This window comes from Centruroides sculpturatus, unplaced genomic scaffold (genome assembly GCF_000671375.1).
Source record: "Centruroides sculpturatus isolate CEXI.00-Female unplaced genomic scaffold, Cexi_2.0 scaffold118, whole genome shotgun sequence".
NCBI lineage: Eukaryota > Metazoa > Arthropoda > Arachnida > Scorpiones > Buthidae > Centruroides > Centruroides sculpturatus.
In genome coordinates, this window is record NW_019384377.1 from 128,436 (window position 1) to 153,433 (window position 24,998).

Below are 24,998 nucleotides of genomic sequence, written 5' to 3' on the forward strand. Positions count from 1 at the left end.
AACCATATTTTTAAATATATAAACTTCATAATTTGTTACAATATATAAATATAAATATATAAATTACGGCTTATATATATATATATATATATAGTTTAAATTAGAAATCATGCAGTGTATATATTTATATATGCATATAAACTTATATAGTTGTATATAAACACTTACTATATTTACTTGCATATCTATGTGTTAATAAAATTAGTGACAAAACTGATAAACTTATTTTCATCCTATATACAATTTTAGATTATATATATTTAATGTATTTCTGTGATTTGTATTCTCCGAATATTAACATATATTTAAAATTAAAATATAATTTCATTTTGACATATTCAAACAGTAGTTAAAACTTAGAAGTTTTTGATATTTTTATATGTTGGTATTTTATATATTTAAAGATCAAATTAATCAATAGAGAAGAGATATACTAAAAAGATAAATTTTGTATCATAATATTTTAAATAATGTACTGTATAAATGCAAGTTAATTATAAGATAACATTAACAATATACAATAATCCTATTCTCTTAAATGAGTTTTGTTCAATAGTATTTTTATTAATCTTAATTCTTTGGACTTTCATCAAGAGCTAATATAAGAACAAAGATTATATAGAATGACTATGCTAAGAATAATGTTCATAACATTCATCCAAGACCAAGTGTATCTAAACAGTATCTACAAGTGAAATCAAAGAGTAAAGCAGTGCAGTAGTTGAAAAAAAAAAAAAAAAACATTTTGGATGGCAAGAAACTCAAATGATGATAAAATATTGATATAAATTAATGTCAAAAAACATGCATAATTTATGTAATGCTAACAAATTATGTTTAGTTAAACTTATTTTTGTAAGATTCTTGCATAGTGAGTAATTTAGTTCAAAGTTATATGTACAACAGACTAAACCAAATGTGATATGGCATCATTTTATAAGAAATATTTGTGATTCATTTATTGACAAATTTCTGTGGAAATTCTCAAAATACATAAGCATAAACTCAAAGGGAGTTGTTTCAATTAAGAAGAATGCAGCTATATTGTCTAACATATTAGCTATATGATAACTATTTTTGATACAATTTGAGATATTTGCTAGTTTTACTGTAAATGTAAACACTATTAGTTTACAATATTTAACCATTTTTTATTTTTAGTTTATAATGATTTTTGCTTTTGAGTTAATACATGTTTAATGTATATTTATTTGTTGAATTAAGTATGTAAATATTTTGTTGAATTAAGTTTAACTTTTTGTATAAATGCCTACTCATGCTTTAATTCTCTAAAATATTAGTCTTGGAATTTTTTGAACTTGTTAATGGCTGCTGAAAGTAACTGAAAATATTTGTTTAAATTGTAAAATTTTTTGCTAGACATTAAAAATTTGAATTTAAATTTAGCTCTCATTTTCTAGAATCTTAAAATATTTGCAATCATTTTTTTGTATTATATATATATAAAATTTAAATTTGCAAATCTTATAATTAACACTTATTAGTAAGTTAATATTTTGAAAATTTAATAACAAATTTGATTTTAACTATATTTCATTACTTCTATTATTTCCATAACAATTTCTTGCTTAATCACTATCATCATCATCAACCCAGAAAACAATTTTAACGTAATTCTATTACTGAACTTTATATTTAAAAAAAAAAAAAAAAATTAAATTCACTGATGCAATCAGTTTCAACTTTATTGATAATAAATGAAACTATCTTTTAAATCAAATTTTTAACACATGAAAACTTTGACAAATCAAAACATTATACAGTATTAATGCTAATTCAAACTCTCACCGTAATTAATCATACTATTATTATGCTATAATTAATAATTAGAAACTAAGTAATTTGGTACTAGAGGTAAACATTAGCCTAATCTTTACCTCTAGTACCTCTAGCATCAATCTTTGATTAGTATCAATATGTTTGGGATGTTGCTATACATTCTATTATGATACATGAGAAGCCAAAAACTATGTTTCTATCAACAGAGCATGCACAAAATAAGACGATGATTGCACGGGCTTCCTTANCTCTAAAATATTAGTCTTGGAATTTTTTGAACTTGTTAATGGCTGCTGAAAGTAACTGAAAATATTTGTTTAAATTGTAAAATTTTTTGCTAGACATTAAAAATTTGAATTTAAATTTAGCTCTCATTTTCTAGAATCTTAAAATATTTGCAATCATTTTTTTGTATTATATATATATAAAATTTAAATTTGCAAATCTTATAATTAACACTTATTAGTAAGTTAATATTTTGAAAATTTAATAACAAATTTGATTTTAACTATATTTCATTACTTCTATTATTTCCATAACAATTTCTTGCTTAATCACTATCATCATCATCAACCCAGAAAACAATTTTAACGTAATTCTATTACTGAACTTTATATTTAAAAAAAAAAAAAAAATTAAATTCACTGATGCAATCAGTTTCAACTTTATTGATAATAAATGAAACTATCTTTTAAATCAAATTTTTAACACATGAAAACTTTGACAAATCAAAACATTATACAGTATTAATGCTAATTCAAACTCTCACCGTAATTAATCATACTATTATTATGCTATAATTAATAATTAGAAACTAAGTAATTTGGTACTAGAGGTAAACATTAGCCTAATCTTTACCTCTAGTACCTCTAGCATCAATCTTTGATTAGTATCAATATGTTTGGGATGTTGCTATACATTCTATTATGATACATGAGAAGCCAAAAACTATGTTTCTATCAACAGAGCATGCACAAAATAAGACGATGATTGCACGGGCTTCCTTAGAATATTCCATTTCAGAATTCGTTTGAAAAAATTCTATAAATTTGTCCATTGGTTCACCTGAAGAATGATAAGTTTGAAAATGTTAGTGAACAAAGTTATATTGAAATAAGCACTGTTTTGGTTTGGAGTTGGAAGTAAGTCACATTCTATTAATGCTTTTTTTTTCTGAAAAATCTCTCAACTTTATATATTTTTTGATCAAAAAACTTTATCATACAACTGTTTATGATAAAATTCTTAAAATTTTTATTGATAAAAAAAATTAGAGAAAGAAATCATTGATAATGAATTAATTATGAACTTTGTTATAATCTATTAAATTTATGATGCCTACTCTCTTCCTGATATCTTGTTTATCACACTTTTTATTTCAAGTATTGCATCACATATAACTTTTTTAAAGCTATCAAATTTTGTTATATTTAAAAAAATAATAAAAAATTCACTGATGCAATCAGTTTCTACTTCATAAAATACAGTGTGGCTCAAAAATCAGTTTACTATTGTAAAAACTAAATTGTCTCTCAACAAAAATTTAGCTTTGAGTTCTTAAAGTACAGTATTTCAAATACATTTTATTGTTCAATACAGTATTTCATTATTTTTTGTTTGTTGATGTCATGGCATATAGTCTCAAAAAATGTTTTTATTTGAATTAAATGTACAAAGTGCTTTGTGTTGTTTAACTTTTTTGTTGTTATGTTTTGTTTGTTGTTTAACTTTTTTGCCCATCTTATTTTAATACTTTATAAACTATAAACTTTACAAAAAATGTTTAAAATGAAATCATTTTTGTGCTTTGTAAAAAATCTATATANTATATATAAAAATGGACATGTATATCCCTATATCTCACGTTTTCGCCAAAAACTACACATCGCACGTGAACGGTGTTTGTATGTGGTGGTAGCCCCAAGTCTCCATTCATGCATAGGGGTGGTTGCGTCTCGATAGCTATAACGGTGTGGGAGATATGGGCTTGAAAGTGGTTGACTTCGAAGATGTGTAACAATGGAAGTGTCAACAGTGGAAGTGTTAACAGTGGAAGTGTTAACAATGGAAGTGTCAACAATGGAAGTGTTAACAATAGAAGTGTTAACAATAGAAGTGTTAACAATGGAAGTGTTAACAATGGAAGTGTTAACAATGGAAATGTTAACAATGGAAGTGTTGAGTAACAAAGGAAGTGTTAATATAAAGCGGCATGCAAAATTTATAGGCGGTTTTTTGCGCTTTTGTGGGAAATCGAACATATTTTTATGCTCATGTAAAAATTCTCTGGAAACGTCTGGAAACGGGAGACCTAATTCTTGCATTCTGTGAAAACGGGTAAGATTGGCTATAATGTAATTATCTTAATCTTCACTACCGTTACTTTTTAAAAACCCAGCAAAGCGGGTCCTTGCAGCTAGATTCTAGATTACTTAGAAAAACAGTCTTTTATATATAAAAACAACTATATTACATACAAATGTACGAACAAATAAAAACCCAGCGAAGCAGGTCCTTGATATAGGGATATACATATATAGGGATATTGAGATATAGATAGGTACATATATAGGGATATTGAGATATAGGGACATACATGTCCATTTCAAGGACATGTATGTCCCTATATCTCACTTTTTCGCCAAAACTACACATCGCACGTGAATGGTGTTTGTATGTGGTGGTAGCCCCAAGTCTCCATTCGTGCATAGGGGTGGTTGCGTCTCGATAGCTATAAGGGTGCAGGAGATATGAGGCTGAAAGTGGTTGAAAGTGGCTTTCTATTTCGAATGTTTTGTTCGATTTTTTCGAATTTGTTCGAATTAAATTCGAACATAAAATTCGAATTGGTTCGATTATAGAACGATTGAAAACGTTCCAGAAACGTTGAAATTTGTTCGTTTGACTAAACGTAAAAATTCTCTAATTAGTCTGGAAACGGGGGACCTAATTCTTGCATTCTGTGAAAACGGGTAAGATTAGCTATAATGTAATTATCTTAATCTTCACTATCGTTACTTTTTGCCCAGCGAAGCGGGTCCTTGCAGCTAGATTCTAGATTACTTAGAAAAACAGTCTTTTATATATATAAAAAAAACTATATTACATACAAATAAAAACCCAGCGAAGCGGGATCTTGCAGCTAGTATTTTATAAATGAAAAGCCAGTTCTATAATTGTAAACTAAATTTACAATCTAAGTTTACAATTTTAAACTTATAAGTGTTTATAAACTCACTTGTAAGCTTACTAAATGAACAAAAGCTCAATTAACTGACTTTTGAACTATTCTGTAAATATACTATAAAATATTTATTTTATATACCAGTAATGAGAATAAGGTAGTCATTAGTAACATTTTTAATCATAAGTTATTTTTTCACTCTCTAAAACTGTCATTTTTGAAATGTAAAATAAAAGTGATTAATTTTAACAGACTATTTTGTAAGATTCTAGCTTAAAAAGCAAGAATAAATATAATGCCAGAAAAATTCACTGAGAAATAACACATTGCTGTATTACTACAATTTCATAGAGAGGGCATTAATCCATAACAATGAGATATACAATTTTTGTATTTCCTCATAAGAAAGTAAAAAAAATGTCTTTTTACAGACTCATTCTAATGTTCAAGAAAAATTTATACCATTGTGTTATATAATTATCATCTTATAAGCTACCATTCTTTCTGCTTTATCTATTGTGATTATACCATCTGTAAACAGAATTCCAAGACATAAAATTCATCATTATATGTTTATAGTTTTATAATTTAACAAAACCAAATTTGCATATTATACAAATTTTACATTATCAAAATTTAATATATGTACAGTATTATAATATTTTCTTACATTAAAAATGCATTAATGCTCAAAGAGTAATGATTTCAATTTTTCTCATATCATATAAAATTTAATATCTAAATATCAATTTAAAATTTCATACTTTATGCTAAATTCTAAAATTGTGTATCAATGCTCTATTTTAGCACTAAGAAGAGGAAATCTATTGATGGCAAAGTTGAAAATGTTTAAAATACAAATGATTGATTACATGATTTATTATTTGTCTTTTTATGATACATATGTAACATAATATGAAAATTATACTTCTTTACAAGATAGCCTCACAGAAACATGTCAAATATTCAAAATATAAATTAACTTGTATATTGGATTTAATTCATTATTTAAATCAATGAATGTAAACTTTTTCTATTATAAATAAATATCAATTTGCAGATTAAAACAAATATAAGATTTTAAATTAATTTTTAAGGTGCAATAAAATGAATAGAAAACTAAAACTATTTGATTTTGCCTGCATTCTCATACTATTAAAACTTCAATACTCATAACATTCATATATTATATAAATTAATTTCATTAAAAAAACAACTGTTAAAAAAGAAAATGTGTAAGATCCTCTTACAAACACATTTTATTTATAAGATTTTATTTAAAGTTTGTGACTTTTTTACATCTTTTTAACATTTTAGTTGTCTTTTCATCAATTATTTTTATGTCAAGATATATGTGTAAATGCTTATATTGTATTACTTGTTCTGATGATCTGGATTTCACTAAAAACCAGATGATACTGGCATAATGCCAATGACACGGTACGAAAGAGACAAAGTGCCCGAACAAAACCTTCATCTAACCAGGTTAAGAAGAAATACTAAGAATCAAAATAACTATACTGTGATGATTATTTCTAGTTAGAAAGTATCAAAATCATTTATCATGCCTTGATTAAAACCTCCTTTGTTTTCATAGCACCTCTGAATAGTTACTAAAAAGTTTTTACATAAACTTTATATTTTTAAAATTCTTTTTAAGTTCAGAATAATTCCCTTTAATCATCAAAGTTGTCTAAACTAATAAAAAATGTAATTTAGAGTAATATATATTTTAATTATTCATAACCTATATTAATTTATTTCCAATTTCTTTACTGAAAAAGTTATCAGTTTTATCACCAGAAAAAAATCCATAGAAAAGGAGAAAAAATAATCGATTCACAATTCATTTATATAAATTGTAAATATAAGTTGCAAATAGAAAAAAAGCTTACTTAAAAAATTGTGTATATACATACATACACGCACAGACAGAAAGAACTTCCTGTTAGAAATTTATTAAAAAGAAAACTCTGTAAAATTAGATAAAAGTGTAATTTTATAGTATCAAGCTATTAAATAAAATGTCAATATACTGATTACACACCAAACTTCAAATATACTCTATAAACTTTTAATGATATATTGAAATAAAGGACAAACTAAAATATGCATTTTTCTTTTTCATTTATATAAAGTTAATTTTTTTGTTTGTAAAGACAAGTCATTATATTTAATAGATATGGCTGCTATAAAGGCCATTTTTCAGAGCAAGTGGTTTAGATGTGAAACAAGTGCACTTGACTGGGAGTGCCATTTACAGTTTCTGATCTATGTAGATAAGCAGTAAAGATTTTATATCGAACGAAATTGATTGATTTTTTTTACACGTGATAAGCAGCTAGCTTTGTATACATAATCTTTTGTTAATGGAGTCTCATTTTTTTGCGTGTGTGGTATTTAATGTATTTTCTTTTAAGTATTTCTCGCAATTTTTAGGCTACTTTCGGGTTATTAACGGTAAATTTAACGTTTAATAATCACTCACTTCTTCTCGTCTTCTGACCTCTTCTTGTAGACGACTTTGCGAATCATCAGCCGCTTCTTTGGCCAATTCTAATTCTTCTTTCATTCCTCTCATCTTCTTTTTAAGAACTTCCAGCAAAGTTCCTTGCTGTAACGTCGTCATTTTCACCCTTTTAATGCGATCGGTAAAAAAGGAGCAAAAATTTTCAATACTTCGTCCACAAGCACATCGGTCAGGCGGATGAATATAATAGTAGCCAATGGCCGCTTCGTATCTCTGCCGGCTAAATCAATGCGCGCTCTATATAGACCTTAGGCTTTTTTAACTTTTACATTAACAATGGCCAACCAATCGAGGATATTTTAAAAACTTATAACGACGATTTGATTTTCTTTATTTTTCTTCCAATAAATTTCTATTTGGTGCTATATTAGTGAAAGAAATCTAATGGGCGGGGTTGCTGGTCACGTGACCGAAACGGAAGTTGTTGTCTACCTGGCCACACCTGAAACAATGCCACCAAGTGTTTTACCTCCCCGTTTGTTAAGCGCGAAAATTATATTTCTTTTTTAAATTTTGAATATTAAGTGATAATAATTAATCAGAAAAAATTTTGCATTCCAATATTAAGACGCATCGATAAATATTAACTTTTTTTTTTGATGACGTATGCGTTCCGTGCGCCCCTCCATGACGTAGAAAAGAACTATAAAAATTCAAAATTTTGAATGATAGATTGATTTTTATGTATAAAGAAATTAAATTTTTTATAATTTTAAAATTTTAATTTTCCGGCGACGATTTTACGTACATTTTAAACACGCGTTTTATCATAAAATGAAACTTGACATGCCGTGTTAAGTAATTTTTTTTTTTTTTTAAATGACAAAGAAAAATTTTATCGAACGCGTATAAGACATTCATTCAACGTCATAAAACGCACAGTTTTACGCAACAGAATAAAACTATTAACTAAAAACTGTGTCATAACCATATCGGTCTATACAATATTATTACTTAATCGACTCTGTCACCATCACATAAAATAACCTTAAAATATTGCAGATTTTTTTCAATGGTATTTTCCTAATTTAGCAACTTGTAACTAGAGAAAATCGCCGACATTTTTAACCCAAATAAAAAGGAAAAATCCACGCGAAGTCTAAATTATGAGAGGAGGGGGTGATAGTAACATCGAGCAAAGTCTTGACATTCCAGACTACGGTCCATACAACCATATATGGTGTGATGACGTCACATGGCGGAGTGAAAGTAGGTACGTGGCTGAGTGGTTGCAGTGATCGTATTACATTCATCCATTTTGTTTTTTACTCCTACTTTTAGTAAATTTTACAGATTTTCAACATTTGCATCGATTTTAACAATAGCTTTTAATGCATTCATTCATCCTCTTGTGTCTCTTGGATGCGTTCCATTATTCTTTTATCAGTTGTAAAGTTCATTCAAAGCGTGTCTGTTGTGTGTGTGTGTGTGTGTGTGTGTGTGATGCTCAACTGCACGTAACAGGTTCTTTTTTCTTTTTCTTTCTTTTTCTCGTCTTCTTTAACACTTAGGGAAGAATGTATTTTGCTTGTTTTTCGTGTTAATTATAAAATTTTCTGTATTTTCTAAATTGAATTATTTAATTAGTTCCGAAAGCTGTATTTTTTCAGTTTTTTTTTAATCCACAAGAAGAAAAAATTACGATGGTTTTACTATTGTTTAAATTACCAATTAAGGAACTGGTTATATCATTGTAAAAACTAAATTTTTTTAAATATAATGTTTCGAAAATTCATATTTTGATAAGATTTTCGATATCGCATTTACAAAAAAAAAAAAAAAATGAAATTTCTTTACGATTTTTTAATAGTGTAACTGCCATAAATTACGTTTCAGTAAAATATTCGAATATTTTACTAAAAAAAAAAACTAATTGTATCAGGAAAATTAACGAAATTTATATTTTACCAGAATTTATTTCAATATACAAATGAAAACCTATTATTATACAGTACATTATTGTTATTTTTTTTAAATAGAAATTTCTGACGTCACCTAAATCAGAGCTCATGTTTGAAACGCACTTTTTATCATTGTGACGTCACGACGTTTTGAATGACTTTATATAGTCGCATATAGTGCTTAAAATATTTCATTTGTTTTTAATAATTTCTTAAATTTATATGCGTAATCGTAATTTACTTACCCCTTGAAGAGCCTTGTCTTTTTCTTCCAGTTTGTTATTAGCCTGAACCAATTGTTCTTGTGCCTGATCCAGTTCATTTTCGATTTGTTGTATCTTTTTCTGCAGAGCACGAACTTCTTCTTCGGCCTTACAAGAAAAACGAGTAGAAACAGTTTCAAAAAATTGGTAAATATATATCCCTTAAGATGTATATAATGATTTATTATCAGCTAAAAGCTTACTTTTTCGGCTCTAAGCTGGGCATCCCTAGCTTGTAATTCTATAGCATCCGCCCTATCTACGGCATTTTCCTTCTCGAGCTTCATAGATTGCATCTTTTTTTTGATGGCTTCCATGGTCGCAGATAAGTATCCAACTAATGCAACAGAAAAAAAAAATGTGACACACACAGCGGCTGAAAGTACTCTTGACTAAAGCACGGCTTAGATACTTATGACGGGTCCTGCCAAAATTCACAACTGGATATTTAGAGGTGGCGCGTTTATTCCTCGCAAAACGGGGGGTAGTCGAAACATACACGTCGAGTTTCTGTATTTCTGATTGGACGACTGTATTGTGACGTTGCTGGGATCTTTTTGTATATGTTTCCCTGCAAGAGAAGGAAAAAGAGATCGAATTACAGAAAAGGAAACTAAATTGGCACTTATGAATACGGGGAAACTTTACCTGCTATTAACATGATAAAAATGCTGTTAAAATGAAGAAAAAAGTTCTCTTGTTTTACAAAACAAAACTTTCCTGTTTATTTCGTAAACACCTAAACAAATACTTCTTTGTTTTTTGTTTGACTTTGTTTATTCTTTACAAAACGTTACAAGCTTTATATTGTTAGGCTACTAAATCAGTTGACAGTGCCTTATTTTCTGTATATATATATATATATATTCTGTATTATTTTCTGTATATATGTATTTATGTAGGGAGTATATATATATATATATATACACTCCCTACATAATTTGCTTAAATGTGATAAAAATAAACACAATAATATTGGACAAATACCTATTTTCAACAATTAACAAATAATCCGTTAATAGTTATATAATGTATAACATGCAGCTCAGTTCGAACGGTTTATGGTAATATATTCTGTCTATATTTTTAAGTATACGGGATAAATTTTTAATTATTTTTTCCACTTTCTTAGAATATCTAATTCTAAATATAATTTACTTTCTCTTCCCCATCATAGAAGCATATTTAATTCTTAAAGTTACTAAAAGTGAACAGATTACTTGTGTCAAAGTCAGACTTACAAGTATCATGTTACAAAGTTATAATTACGTCTAATTTTACTTTTCTAACATCTCAATCCCTCACACTGTTATTCTTAACAGGAACACATGTTAATTTCTAATTTGTGACTGTCTTGTTGACTTAATGACACAATATCGCGTCGTTTCAGACACAACACATAACAAAAGAGCCAATATAATTTAGTTTGATTCAAATTCGGAAATTCTCTATTTATTCCTTCTCCTTTAAACTTGTCTTAAGGAGCTACTTAAAGACGAGCGATAGTGAAATGTGCCAGATCTCACTATTTATAGGTCCATACATATCCAGATGGAAGGACGGAGTTAATAGAGCTTTAAACATAGACTTTTCCGGAAGTTATGTTTGTAATATTTAAGAAAAATTGTATTATTTTTTACCATATTCAATTAATATCGTAAGTTAAAGTTTTTTTGAAATTCATCATATTCTGTTTAGAGTCTTTATGAGTGGCTGAACGATAATAACTCATTTATTACTTAGAATATCTGTGTAGAATAGATAATGAACATTCAATTTTTAAATTAAGTAGATCCATATTTTGTGGTACTGGAGATAGATTATATATATATAATCTATCTCCAGTACGTTACAATATATATATATATGTATATTGTAGCGTATATAATATAGGCTATAAGACATTATCAACTAGTCTGTGCTGCCTATCTAGTGTGTCTGTAAGTTTATATATAGGTTGTACACGATATGCCTGGCGTTTCCCGGACGAAAAGTAATAGGATAAACATTAAAATCAAAACAATATTATAATTTTGATTATTTTTGGCCAACTCAAATCAACAGCATTATTTTTACCGGGCTTCCAAATTCAGAGACCCTCTATTCGTTGAAATTATCACTAAGAGTATGATTCATGGACCCTGTGGCGCCTTCATTAATTATTATGCAATGCTTGCTTATATAATAATGCATTTAACTTAAATTATTACAAAGTGTCAAGGAAATGGAATTAGGGGATGTCCAGGTTTTGTGGTAGCCTATATTTTCGGCAGGATTTTAGAGAAGTAACTGAAAAATCTGGTCAGAATCGGTCAAACTTTTAGAAGTGTATAAGAAACATACAGATGAACAGTCATACATTATATTAAACTTATATACACGATAAATATAAACATTTTCACGTGACACTATATAACATTTAATGTTTTAAGTTTTTTGAGACAGAAAGTGCTAAATAAAAGGAAAATTAGAGCAAATAATAAACCATAATAGCATACTGATGTAACCAAGACAGGATTTATACTTGTTGAGGCCCCAAGCTATAGCACATAAAAGGCCCTTTCCTCTATCAAATAATAATAAATTTAAAAACGTGAAGTTCTAAGTCGTAGATTGAGGCCCTAAGCTGTAGCTTGTTTAGCTTATGTGTAAATCCAACCCAGGATGTAAATTGTATAAATGAACTTAAACTAAATAATAAACAATACATTTTTGGACATAAGAATTGTTTATAATTTATCTTCTAATGAACGTTTGTTTATAATTTGTAACTTATTTTAATAAAAATATGAGAAATTATTTATTGTGGCATCGTCACAATGCCAAGCTGCAACTTTTGATTATATTTTAAATTTATTTAATTTAAAATATATGCTTTCCACCTCAAATTAGTACTGTAGTGTATTGCCTCTGTACACACTTTTCCTTCAACAATAGAGTCGTGCCAGTCATCCATATAACACCTTTCAAAGGAAAATTTTTGAATTGAAATAACGTGACTTCCAGTTTGTATCGGAAGTTCCTGTATTGCGGTGCCTCCTGCCCCTAACATTTCCATATCTGATCTCGGATTTCGTCTATCTAACTCCGTTCTCGAGATTAAGGAAGATGGACGGACGACAGTGGGCATTTATAGATTTACAATTTTTTCAAATTGTAGTTCAATAAATCAATTCATATAAGTGTTTTGACATAAATTTAATTATATAAAACTTATAAAAGAGAATGTAAAGTTGCTTTGATATTAAACACAGTTAAACGAGGTTAACTCCCAATAGGAAATCCCCTTTACACATCCTTTTAATCCAACAATCCTTAATTTTCTTACATAAAAAGAATCCGGCAATTTTAATTATTCTAGATTGCGAAATTAAAAAGTTAAATTCTATTCTATTATTAGATTGCAGGTATTATGCAATTGTGCATAAGCTTATTTTATGTCTGTCCGTTATAGAAACATTATAGCTTAGTTAAAGGAATTTCGACAAGGTTATCAATTACTCACTTGTTGACGTTCGAACAATATCCAAATCAATCATTGTCATAACTCGATAGGCTTGTATGTGCTGCAGTTGTATTCCTGGTAAGTCGAACATCTAGAAAACAATTTCTACTTTTTAACAATATTCCAATTATGTTAATCTCGTAGTTGTGATGTTGATCTAATGATTACACTTGCGTAATTTTGGCTTCAAAGAAAATACTGTAATCCACAGACTCTTCATGGTTTAATATAATTCCGGCTTTAGCAAATTGCTTAAATGAGATTTTTAATACTAAAGAGAATATTATAATCCTTACTTGAAAAGCACCTCTGTGTAACATTATACACTTTGTTAAGTTGCGCTTAGTAAGATGGACTTTTTATTATTAGAATGTGTATATACTGTGCTATGAAGAAATTTTTGAAGTTCATTACATGTTGTGTTGTTTATTGGGTTTATATCTTTACATTATTAGCATAATTCATTTATTTCTTAGAAAAGCATAAAAATATGCTAAATTATCTCGAATTTTTAAAAATTAATGTCAAATATTCTCAGATACAAAGAATAAGAAAAGCTATTTAAAATTTAATAATACAACATGAATATCACGGATCCTTGTACAAAAGTTATTTATAGAATTCACAGATTTATATTTTCGTAAGCTTATTAGTTAACTGGCAAAGTCCTGAGGTATGGTGTACTGCGTTACCTTCACCTAGTATATCCTCCACTTAAATTAATAAAGATAAAGAGGCTGAATGCCTTGAACAATTAGAAAAACGTTAATATAATTTAATAAAATATTTCTAAAATAAATATTGTAGACTTTTAATTGATTATAATTAGATAAAAAATTATTTAAACTTATTCAGAATTCATAAAGAGTGATAAATATTTAAAAAAAGAAAAACTTTTAGTACTAACATAAAAGAAGATAAATTAAGTAGACTATTGATTATACAATAGCAATATATCAAGATTTTAAACATTAAGTTATCCTAATAATTAATGTTAGAGTCAATATAACATGACAAATGTTTAAAAGGTAGAAAGTCAGGGTTTAACTTCATAACTAATACCTAAATGTAGCGAAGAGGATTTAAATATCACAATAAAAAAATAAATGAAAGACCTTAGTACATAGAATAAAGCTTAAGCATCTTAAAATCATACAAAAAAATTCTGATTGATCCCTAAATTATGAGTGGGGTCCCAACCGCTTTTGAAAAACGGCAGGAGGTACAGTAAGTACTCCACTACGAAAGCTATTGTTAGATCCAACGAAGAGTATATAATCAATTGTATTTAAACACCTAAAAAGTATATTATAAAACTGAATTAATTTTAATATTTTTGAAATCAAATTCGGAATCGAAATAGCGAAAAATTTGATGACGTTATTGATTTGGAAGTAGCAGGTGGATTGTCGGTACATTCTCTAATTACGTTCGTTTAGATGAAAGGATGGATTGTTCGTTCACAGTTACCTCGCTCAATGGGGGTCTTTCAGTAATTTTGGCAAGAAAGACAAATTATATATTCTTTTTCTTTTTTCTCTGGCTTTTTTAAACTGAAACATAACAAAATATTGTTCGTATTTAAATATATAATTATAGGATTATTGAATTTCCGTGCTTATAATTCGAAACAGAAACACGATTCTTGGGTGATTTAATTTATCGATTGCTCTATTAGATAACATGAACATTTTTATAGATATCAACTGTATATGCGTATCTGCATATGCTTAGAAAATGATACAATTCTAAAGTTTATTTTCTTGTAAATTTATCTTCAGGTCCAAGGACGATTCCATCAAATATTGTCAGCAATGCATTGACGTCATAATTATCTTTCTAAATTTTAATTCTGAGAATTTTATAAGTAAATATAAAAATATATAACTTAATGCAAACATTTTAATAAATTAAAACTACTTATAAAAGATATAATCTCAGTTTTTACATGAATATTTTTTAATTTACTATTATTTCCTGAAGAGTTGAAAGGGAGTTCCTAAAGAGAAAACAAGAATGAAACTCATATTTATTGATACAAAAGAAATAAGTTTTAGCTGTAAATAAAATTATCTTTACCATACTAGATTATATAATGTGGAATTAATAAAAATATTTTAAAAATATAAAACAATAAAATTATTTAGTAAATATTAAGAATTTCAAACATGAAAATTGTCACTTTCTTGGAGATAAAAGTATTAATTGCGCTTTTTTCCTTTATATTTTATTGCGCCGTCTCAATTGGAAATAAAATTAGGATGTAAACATCTTTTAACTTAAACGATAGAAATAAATTAAAAACAAGAATAAATGTTTACAAATGGGATACCCTATAGCCTATATGAAGCCTATATATATATATATCTGTTAAATGCGTCTAAATTATATTAAAAAGTCTAGAAAAAAAATGAAAAAAATCACTACATTTATAGAAACTATGATAGGTAAAGTCATATCTGTAATTACAGAATCAAGCGATATTCTTACTTTTAATTTTTATGGTAAACAGTCGGCTTGTTTTATGAATTTTGTTTTAATTTTTAAAGAAAGTGAAAAGTTTTTACTATTATCAATTTTTTTACTTTGTATACAAGAACTATAAAAAAATATGTTTATATATATTTCTGATTTTCCTATTTCCTTAATTTATCGTCATGTTTTCTCTTCTTTTTAAAGAATTTATATTAAGGAACATTAAAATACTTGTTGATATTATTGTGCTCATAATAATATACATATTTTAGCTTAAATACAGTATTAAATGAAAAAATTCGAATTTTTCATTCGGAATAGATTCTTAGTAAATAAAAAATATAGGCTGTGTATTATAGAGAGAGAAAGAATAATAATTTAACTCAAACATATTTGTTATTTAATAACCTATTTATAAAAATATCAAAAAGTTTTACTAGTTCCATCTCGACATTACAAAGTTACAAGTAAACAAGCTTGCAATTCGTGACTATTTTAGGTGAGCACACACGACCGATCCAAATTCAGCAACTAAAAACACTTCCGATAAAAAAAAAGTAAATAATTGTTTAATCTTTTAGTTACACATCGTACGTCATATAGGCCATTTGAATTATAACATAGATGTAGTTATTTGACCCTGGTCAAAGGAAGTTCATCAAACAATAAGTAAAGCAAAATGTAATGGATGAATGGTCTAGATGTGGATGTCAGCCAAAGGAAATACTAATGCCAATGAGTCAGTCATAGCATTTGCGGAGCGATGAAGCCGTTGACAAGCTCACAACAAATCACTCGAACGAACTCACGCTCTATATATAGTAGTCACGGTTTATTCGTGGATAAAAGACCACAAAAAGAATGAGTACTTCACTCCACCTTCTATGCCTTGTCTAGTTACAAACAATGACGTCTGTTAGTTAGATTGATAAGGTATTTATCCGTAACAATAGTATATTGTTGATTTTTTTTTCATTCAATTAACCATATCAAAGTAATGCGGTTTCTATAGAGTCGATAATGTAAATGTTTAATTAAAGGAATGAAGTAAAGTTATAAATATAAATTATTATCTTTATGAAAGAAGAATATATAAAATTATTATTATTAAAGGGATATTCTATAGGACTATTTTAGATTATGGATGACTAAGATCAGTTTCTCACTAGTTGACAAAGATTAGTAAATAGAAAAGGATGTGATGAATGATATTCACCAGAAACAATCCGTACCTCCTTTATTTTCTTGGAAATATGTAACCAAATATGCAAAAATTCTTGGAATTTTATTTTAAAAATTTATAAAATATACAAGTTTATACATCCTCAAGCAGAATAACCTATGTGAATCATCTGTTCGTAAAAATACAGGAATTTTAAGTACACTTAAATTGTTTATTTAGCTTTTATCTTAATAATTTTCTTAGAATTATATGAATAAAAAAAATTTCATAGTTTTTCATATCTAAAAGCTTCTTATAAAGAAAACACAAGGCAAGTTTAGAACCTTGCACTGTTAAATACTTTGTATAGACTCATACCACTGCCAGAATTAAGAGATTAATAATGAACAAAAATATTCTTCTTGACGAATTTGGAACAAGAATTCTTTTCGGTATGCCAGAAAAATTTTTAAGGGTTTATAATTATTCACAGACGGATATAGTATTCAAGTTGGAACCATCTTCTAAATGCTAAGTGATTTATGCCAAAAGAAAACTAACAGGAAAAAAAGTTTCTGGAGAATTTTGGCAATTTCTTAACTATTTCAAATGATATAGAAAGGACGAACTGTTTCTGGATGGATCCGATTATCCAAGAAAAAAGTTTTCCTAAAAGTAGCTTGTGTTAAATAAACATATTTTATGTATTTTACCAACACTTTCTCTTCTAAAACTCATTTGTCTTTGTTCAATCAAACAAATTCTTAATTTTTCTAAAAAAGTTTTAAAAAAAATTTGCATTTTTTATCGCCCGATTAAAATAAACATCTCCTATATAAGTACGTCCTTATAAGTAACTTACTAAAAATTGTACATGGCTACAATTACATTTTATTTTGAGTTAAAGTAACTTAAAATTTATAAAAACTTTAATTATCTTGACTTAAAAAAAAAAAGAATTTATTTTATTTTTAGCAGTAAAAATACTCGTCTTTAACAAGAAAAAAAATATATCAGCGAAGATAAAGGTTCTCAACTAGATGTCGAAAGTAAACATAATCATTTTCGATTTATTAACAAGATGTAACAATTAATTCTTTTTTTATTATATTTTTTTACAACTTCAAGATTTAAATGTAGAAAATTAGCTCTAATAAACCATCTAAATGATAATTATTCATTTTTTCTTTTTTTTTTCTGTATTAGCTATATAAAGCTTGGCCTACATTACACCGTCTTCTATTTGCAATTGACACCCACGCCTTACTAGTTTAAAAAAACATCATGGCGACTGCCAAGTCGACCATCTTTCTGCTTTCTAAAGAGATTGATGATGAAAAGAAGCTATCATATTTTGCTACCGAATAACCTTTTAGGAGTTTTCACGTTTATTTTAGTCAAAATTCTTCGTCTAAAAAACTTTCAATCAAAGATGGTTTCCACTTTGGAGAAGAATAAATCATTAAGTTTTATTATGACGCAACATAAATCAGTAATGATAATTCCATATTTTATTTATTTATTTTTTAACTTCGAGTTAAAATTATCAGAGCTTGGTATTTATATAAATTAAAAAGACTCTCGAGTTAAGATAGATAACCCGCGACATTAAATTCACATCTAACCAATAACCTCTAGGAGAATGTTTATCCTACCAAGTGGAGAATGGTGCAGAAAAACGAACAACACTTCATTCTTCCCTTCACTTAAAAATTATTTCCTGTATTCTGACATGGGAACGATGCAAAAATAAACATATGTAGATGGTGAAGTGTTGAAGTATTGATATAAGCTACAAACGCGCAACATTGCGTAGGTGGTAAATTATAAACTTTCATTTAAAATATTAAAAAAAGAAAAAACAGCGATTTCTTAAGATGTTTTGAGACGTAACAGGAACAACCGAAATGCGTAATCATTCTATAAACATATTTACTAAATGTTTACTAGTTATTCTTATAAAATCCGGTTAAAATCGCTAATGTTTTAAGCCCTAATTTTTCTTTATATATAGCGCAATTTTATCGAGTTACAAGTAAAACATTAAAATGAATAGCATCTTATTATTATTTTATTAAATTAATGATAAAATGCTCCCCAAACATGTATTTCACTTATTCGCCCGTAGATGGTGTTGTGTACTTATATGAAATAATCTAGATACGTAGAATATCGTATTCGTTTGAATTGGCGATCCGCCATGTTTAGTCCAGTTATTACTGTTCTATTTCTTAAGTATTAGATATTATGATATTTTATATTAAAAAATATTTATTTTTCTGCTGATTTGGATTTTGTTCGTAAATTAATAGATAATTTAAATTATAAACTATAAACATTATACAGTTAAAAGGACTAAACATGAAATTTTTATTTCTTTACTTGCTCTGTATATTCCAAGGGCTAATACTAAATATATTATAATAATTTAAAAGTTTATTTATTTTGGAAATAAAAAATTTTCTTATTTTTGCTTACAATCTTAATTAAAATAAATATTTAAATTCAAATTATTTTAGTTCATTAGAGATAAGATCTCTTAATATCATAGAGATTTGCGTTTAGAATATAATTCAATTCAAATAGTTTGATATAATTTGAAGGAAGCCAGAAAGTTATTTTAAAAAGCTTCATAAGTTTCTCATTTTAATAAAATCAATATTTTTTAAAATTCGAATAAGAAAAATATAATTTTAAACCATGAATTTTTAAATGATAGCTGATACGAACGTACAGTATTTGTTCACAGGTTCTTAGTTTACTTTCTTTTTCTTTTATAATCGTATCGTATCCATTATGAGTTTGGCCAAGCCGACAATGGGGCGGTTGGGTATTAAGAAGGCCCATCAGTGGTCAAGCGGTTCCATTCCCTAAACACTGTTAGTTCGGTGGTGAGTTCGCGCCGCTCCAGGAGGGGCTAGCCACGTGGAGTTTTCCGGGTTTTCTCCGCGTCTTCAACGCCTAAACATTAGCCAGTTAACCTTAAAAGACCTCCCGGAAGGCATCCCCCTAGACAGATCGCCCAAGTGTTGCGTTGCCAAAACAAACAAAAACAAAAAGGGGGTAGTGAGAAAGGGTCTAGGATAGACCTTCTCCAAAAATTCCTGGGGATTTGTTCAACCATTCAGATGCGATTCCAAATTCCCAAAAACAGCAGGCTGCACCTTAATCGCTTCGGCCACCAGAATCTCTGGTTTACGTATTAATCAGGGCTGTGGAGTCGGAGTCGTGGAGTTTTGGTGTTTTGGCCGGAGTCAGAGTCGTCAAAAAATCCGCCGACTCCGACTCCCTTTTTACTTACCAACTTATGTATATGAAACGGAGTCGGAGTCGGATGGTAAGGAAAAGTCGGAGTCGGTAAATTTTTACGCGATCCACAGCCCTGGTATTAATTCATATATCCCAAAATCATTGACAAGTCCCCTTTTTGATTTATTGCTTAAATTACTATATCTTTTACGCAAACATCGTAAATATTCAAATGAAAATTTTTATTTTAGTTTTTGGCGCCACGGTCAGCATCATTTAAAAGACCTTTAACTGATGCTGTGATGCTGGCTGTGGCGCACCTGAATTTTTGTATCCTAGGAGACTGTATAGCTCGGGCCTATATATAATGAGAAAAATTATCAAAACTTAACAAATTATCTAAAACATGTACATTATTGTTTAATAACTCACGATAATTTTCATACGAATGTAATATATATATTGGCATATTGGAAAAATTATAGAAATTATTTAGTAACTTATTTTTAAGAAGAAAGAAATCAATATAATTTCATTTGATTAATTATTCTGAAAATTATCATCAGACGTTTTATTAAAATAAATTATTTTATCGTCTGTTTTTTGAGAAAGAAGGAATTGAAATTTCAACTTCTTACAATAATGAAATACTTTTCCAAATCCAATTATTAAGAGATTTGAATATATTGAGGTAATGCATTTTTATTTCACTTATTTTTTACTCATTCAGCCCTGTAGGTATTAAGAGAGCTTTCCTATTCCCATTATGACTTCGGACAGGTCCATAATAAAGGCGTCGGGTGGTGAAGGACGGTACCCAAAATATTCCTGAAGTTTTTATTACTTTTTCCACCCTGTGGATCTCTTTTATAATCATATCCATTATGGTTTTGGCCAAGCCGATAATGGATCGGATGGGTAGGGAGAAACGGTGCCTGACATATTCGGGACAGACCACGCCAAAAATTTCTGTCCTGATTGGATTCCTAAACCTCCAGAGCGGTAGATTGAAGCCTTAACTGGTTTGGTCACCTGGGTGTCCACATTTTCAAATAAAAGTCTTCCTGCTCAATGTAGTCGTATCGAACCTTCCTTTTCTTTTTTGTAAGTAAAAACAACAAGTAAAAATTTCCTAGGAAGGCCGGCTCAAAGGTTTTTGGCGCCACGGTCAGACCTTTAACTGATACTGTGTTGTTGGCAGTGGCGCACCTGAAATTTTTTTGTATCCTAGGAGACTGTATAGCTAGGGCCTACCTGCTTCCTGGAAATATTTTCCGTCTAATTACACTTAGCAAATAAAGAAGTAAGCTCACTAAGTGTGTCTATTTATTTGTTTATTTATTGTCCAATTTAAGTATTTGATGTTAGTACAATATTGTTGTTTTGCAATTATTTTCCCGCTTCTGTTACATACGAGAGGGTGCAAAAAGTAGGTATACAGTTGTTATTATGGGAAAAAACATACAGAGAGAAAATAGGAAGAAAAAACATTTATTTTTATGTACAAATTAAATCACAAATTAGGAATACAAACTAATAAAAGATAATAAAAATAATAATAAACACCAAACATTTGTTTGGTGTTTATTATTATTTTTCAGTCCCTGAAACGTCCAGAAATGCAAAAAATGTTCGGTTTTTTCTGTATGCATGGGTCTTAATGTGTGTGAGGATGCTACCCTCTTTGAAGCTAATTAACTTCTGTGCTTTTTGTCGAAAATTTCTGAAATTTTGCAGGGAGGTTTGCGTATCGGGGGATCGATACTATTACATTTTTATCACTAAAGGTGGCTCGACGGAGATGGAAGATACAGGGAGTCGTGTGTCATATCTCGGTAGGATCGGACTTAATAGACTTAGTTATTAGAATTTACAATTTTTATAAAGCCCATCTCTACCTTCAAAATTAAATTTTTCGTCATTTTATAATAATTAAAAATATAAAGTTTTTAATAATAAAATATAACAGAAACGTAACACACACAGTTCTAAATATTGCGCAAAACTTACACAACTCGTTGTTGCATTTTTAAGTGTGTTTCTTTTATAGAACTTTTAAGTTTTATCAGTAAAAATTAAGGCTCTGTCAAACCTATAATCAAAATAATTGTTTGTTCATAGAGCTTAGGCTTTTTGCATATGTTTGGGCCCGTTGCCATCAGGCTCTGGTTTGGCCAAACCACTTTGCGCTATTGTAATTCCACCACTGATACCATAAATGTGTTGTAATAATCTGGATGACCGACGCAGTCAAGGCCTCAGCCAACAGTGCTTGAGACCTAGAATTGAATCCCAGCAATTCAAAATAATCTCACAAATTTTTTAGGGATGTTATATCTTGGATATGTCGTGTCCCTCCTTTACCATCCGGTCATACCATTGTGGACTAGGCCGAGCCAATGGCGGCCTTGATTTAAAAAAAAAAAGGCCGTTAGTACTTGTAGGACGAAAATAGAATAAAACAAGCCTAAAGACTAATTTAAATATTATATAATAATTTATGAACTCCAAGCCTTGTTTTGCTTTCTTATAATAAATTAAAAAATAACATTTTGCTAATTCATCTCATAACAGATGGCGCTACACACAATTTTAACTTTGAACTAGCGTCGTAGTGTTTTTTAAACTTATTTTAACTGGTAATTTTTGTCATAATTTACAAAATTACTCATTTAAGCTTTTCTTATTGCTTAAATTTTATATCCTAGTATAACTAAAGATTATCGGTCTTAATGGTTCCCTGAACCTCAAGTTCAAGTGTGATGGGAAAGTCAAGACCCCAGCCAGTTTTGTTAGAAAAATATTCATAAATTATGATTAAAAGAAGTTATTCTACGTTAACAATTAATTATATGTAATAAATACAGTTGTCACGTGAAGCAATTATATAATTATATTGAGTGTATGGTAATTTAAAATCATTTAAAGAAAACCAATTATTAGAAAACATTTATTAATCATTTGAATACTTGAAAAAATATCAATTAATCCCACAAAAGTATATTAGAAAAAATCTGTTATTTCTGATGCTTTTTGCATGCTTTTCTAATTTTAAAATAAAGTATATTATACAAATGTCAAAAACAAGAGATCCAATTCTCCAAAAATTGCTATGATATTTTCTGGCAATATTTTGAATGCTTTCACATATTTAAGGCAATTATTTGAAACTTTGCCAAGGTGAAATTTTACAAATAATAATATAAAAAATTTCACTTAAATAATGAATCATTCTTATAACTGAAATTTTATTTGCCATCAAACATCAAAATTCTGTTTCTTTGAAATATTCAAATTACAATAAACTTTTTTCATTTCTTTTTTAAATATATAAGTTAAAATATATACAACAACAACAAAATTATTTTCATGCAACATTTAACATATGCTATACAAAGTACTAGCTGCCTACATACTCTAAACATAGGAAGAACATATATAATTACAATATCCTTGCAAAAAATAAAATAAAATTTGTCATGATCTATAATTAAAAAAGAATACAAACATGTTATATTAGTAAAATTAATAACAATTTGATAATCTGTGGGCATTCAATATTGATAATATTGTCTAGGTAAATCACATATCAATCATATAAATGAATGTTTTAAATTATCAATTGCAAATTGAAGTCTTTTAAGATTATTTAAGAAATTCTCATTAAGTATCAAATCATAAATACATCCTTGAATTTTCAAACAAATCAACAATTTCCACAGCAAGCTACAGAGTATTTTGATAATTTGATCAAAACCTGAATTATAATTCTTTGTTTGTGCTGTTTTGGAAATAATATTGATAATGTCAAACTAGAATATATGCACAAATAAAAATCATTTATCTAAATTTCTGATATAATTTTCATAAATTGTAGTATCTTTATCTAAAAATTAAAATTTCTGTATTCTTAGTATTATTAAATTCTGAAAAAAGCACATATTAAATATCCTGTTTCTATATTATTTTTTAAATTACATAATTTAAATGAATCAATATCTAATTTTGTAAATTTGTAGAAACATTTTACATACAGCTCTGATGATGAGATTATTCAACAATGATATACAAAACAATAGCTTATCCTGAACTGATATAGTGTTGAATTAAAATAATTTGACATTGCATTTTTTTACAACAATAAACATGTTAAAGATATGATAAACAACTTTAATTTATTATTGCATTTGTATAATAAAAATTTTTTATTAATAAATAAAGTTGGGAGAAATGATAAACTATACATATATATAAAAATTTATAATATTTAAAACATCTTTATAATTAATAAATTTATATAAGTGATTATAAAATATATTTCTTCTATTATCTGTACAATATCCACAACTTTTCTCTTTGACTCTCTGATGAGCAGTTAATCATAAACATCTGATGAATTGTAAAGATTTTTGGTACAACATAAGAAAATTTTATGTTGTAGCAAAAATAATTAACTCTATACCGAATTGTAACTGTGTATGTTTATGGACAATTACAAACATACAGTAACATAAATTATAGGCTATGTTTTGTAAAGAAAAACATAACCATATTTATGACAATATAAACGTTTCAAAGTGTAACATACTAACTGCAATGAAGCAATTTTTTTTTATCACAGTAATACATTAGTGTGAAGAGGAAGAATTTAAGATCTCTAATTAAATAAAAGAAAATATATATATAAAAATAAATATATATATATATAGAAACTTTATAAATGAATTTNATGCATAAAAATATATTTGTTACCATACTATTAAAGTAAAAAATATTATTTAATTCTCTTTTCAATGTTTTTAGTGTAATTTAATTTACTTTGAAGGAGCTTTATGCTTCTTTTTGAATTGTTTATTTACTTTGTAATATATTTTTTGCAATTTTGCCTTTTTTTATTAATTTAATTATCATAAATCACTGAAATCATTA

The 24,998-nt window shown here is 27.7% G+C and overlaps 1 protein-coding gene across 19 annotated transcripts in view; it reads right to left on the reverse strand.

Moving 5' to 3' along the window:
- LOC111617470 (tropomyosin-like) overlaps positions 1-10,148 on the reverse strand; it is a 57,937-nt gene extending 47,789 nt beyond the window's left edge. For 3 of the 19 annotated variants that reach the window (XM_023358798.1, XM_023358781.1, XM_023358787.1), the window contains exons 1-2: positions 9,882-10,144; positions 9,661-9,786 (exon numbers count right to left, since the gene is read on the reverse strand). In XM_023358798.1, coding sequence (XP_023214566.1) covers positions 9,661-9,786; positions 9,882-9,995 — 240 coding nt within the window. In that variant the 5' untranslated portion in view covers positions 9,996-10,144. Of the gene's footprint in view, positions 1-7,472; positions 7,862-9,660; positions 9,787-9,881 lie in introns of those variants that run through there. The other 16 variants (XM_023358774.1, XM_023358761.1, XM_023358819.1 and 13 more) reach the window with 15 other exon arrangements.
- Positions 10,149-24,998: the final 14,850 nt, after the last annotated feature.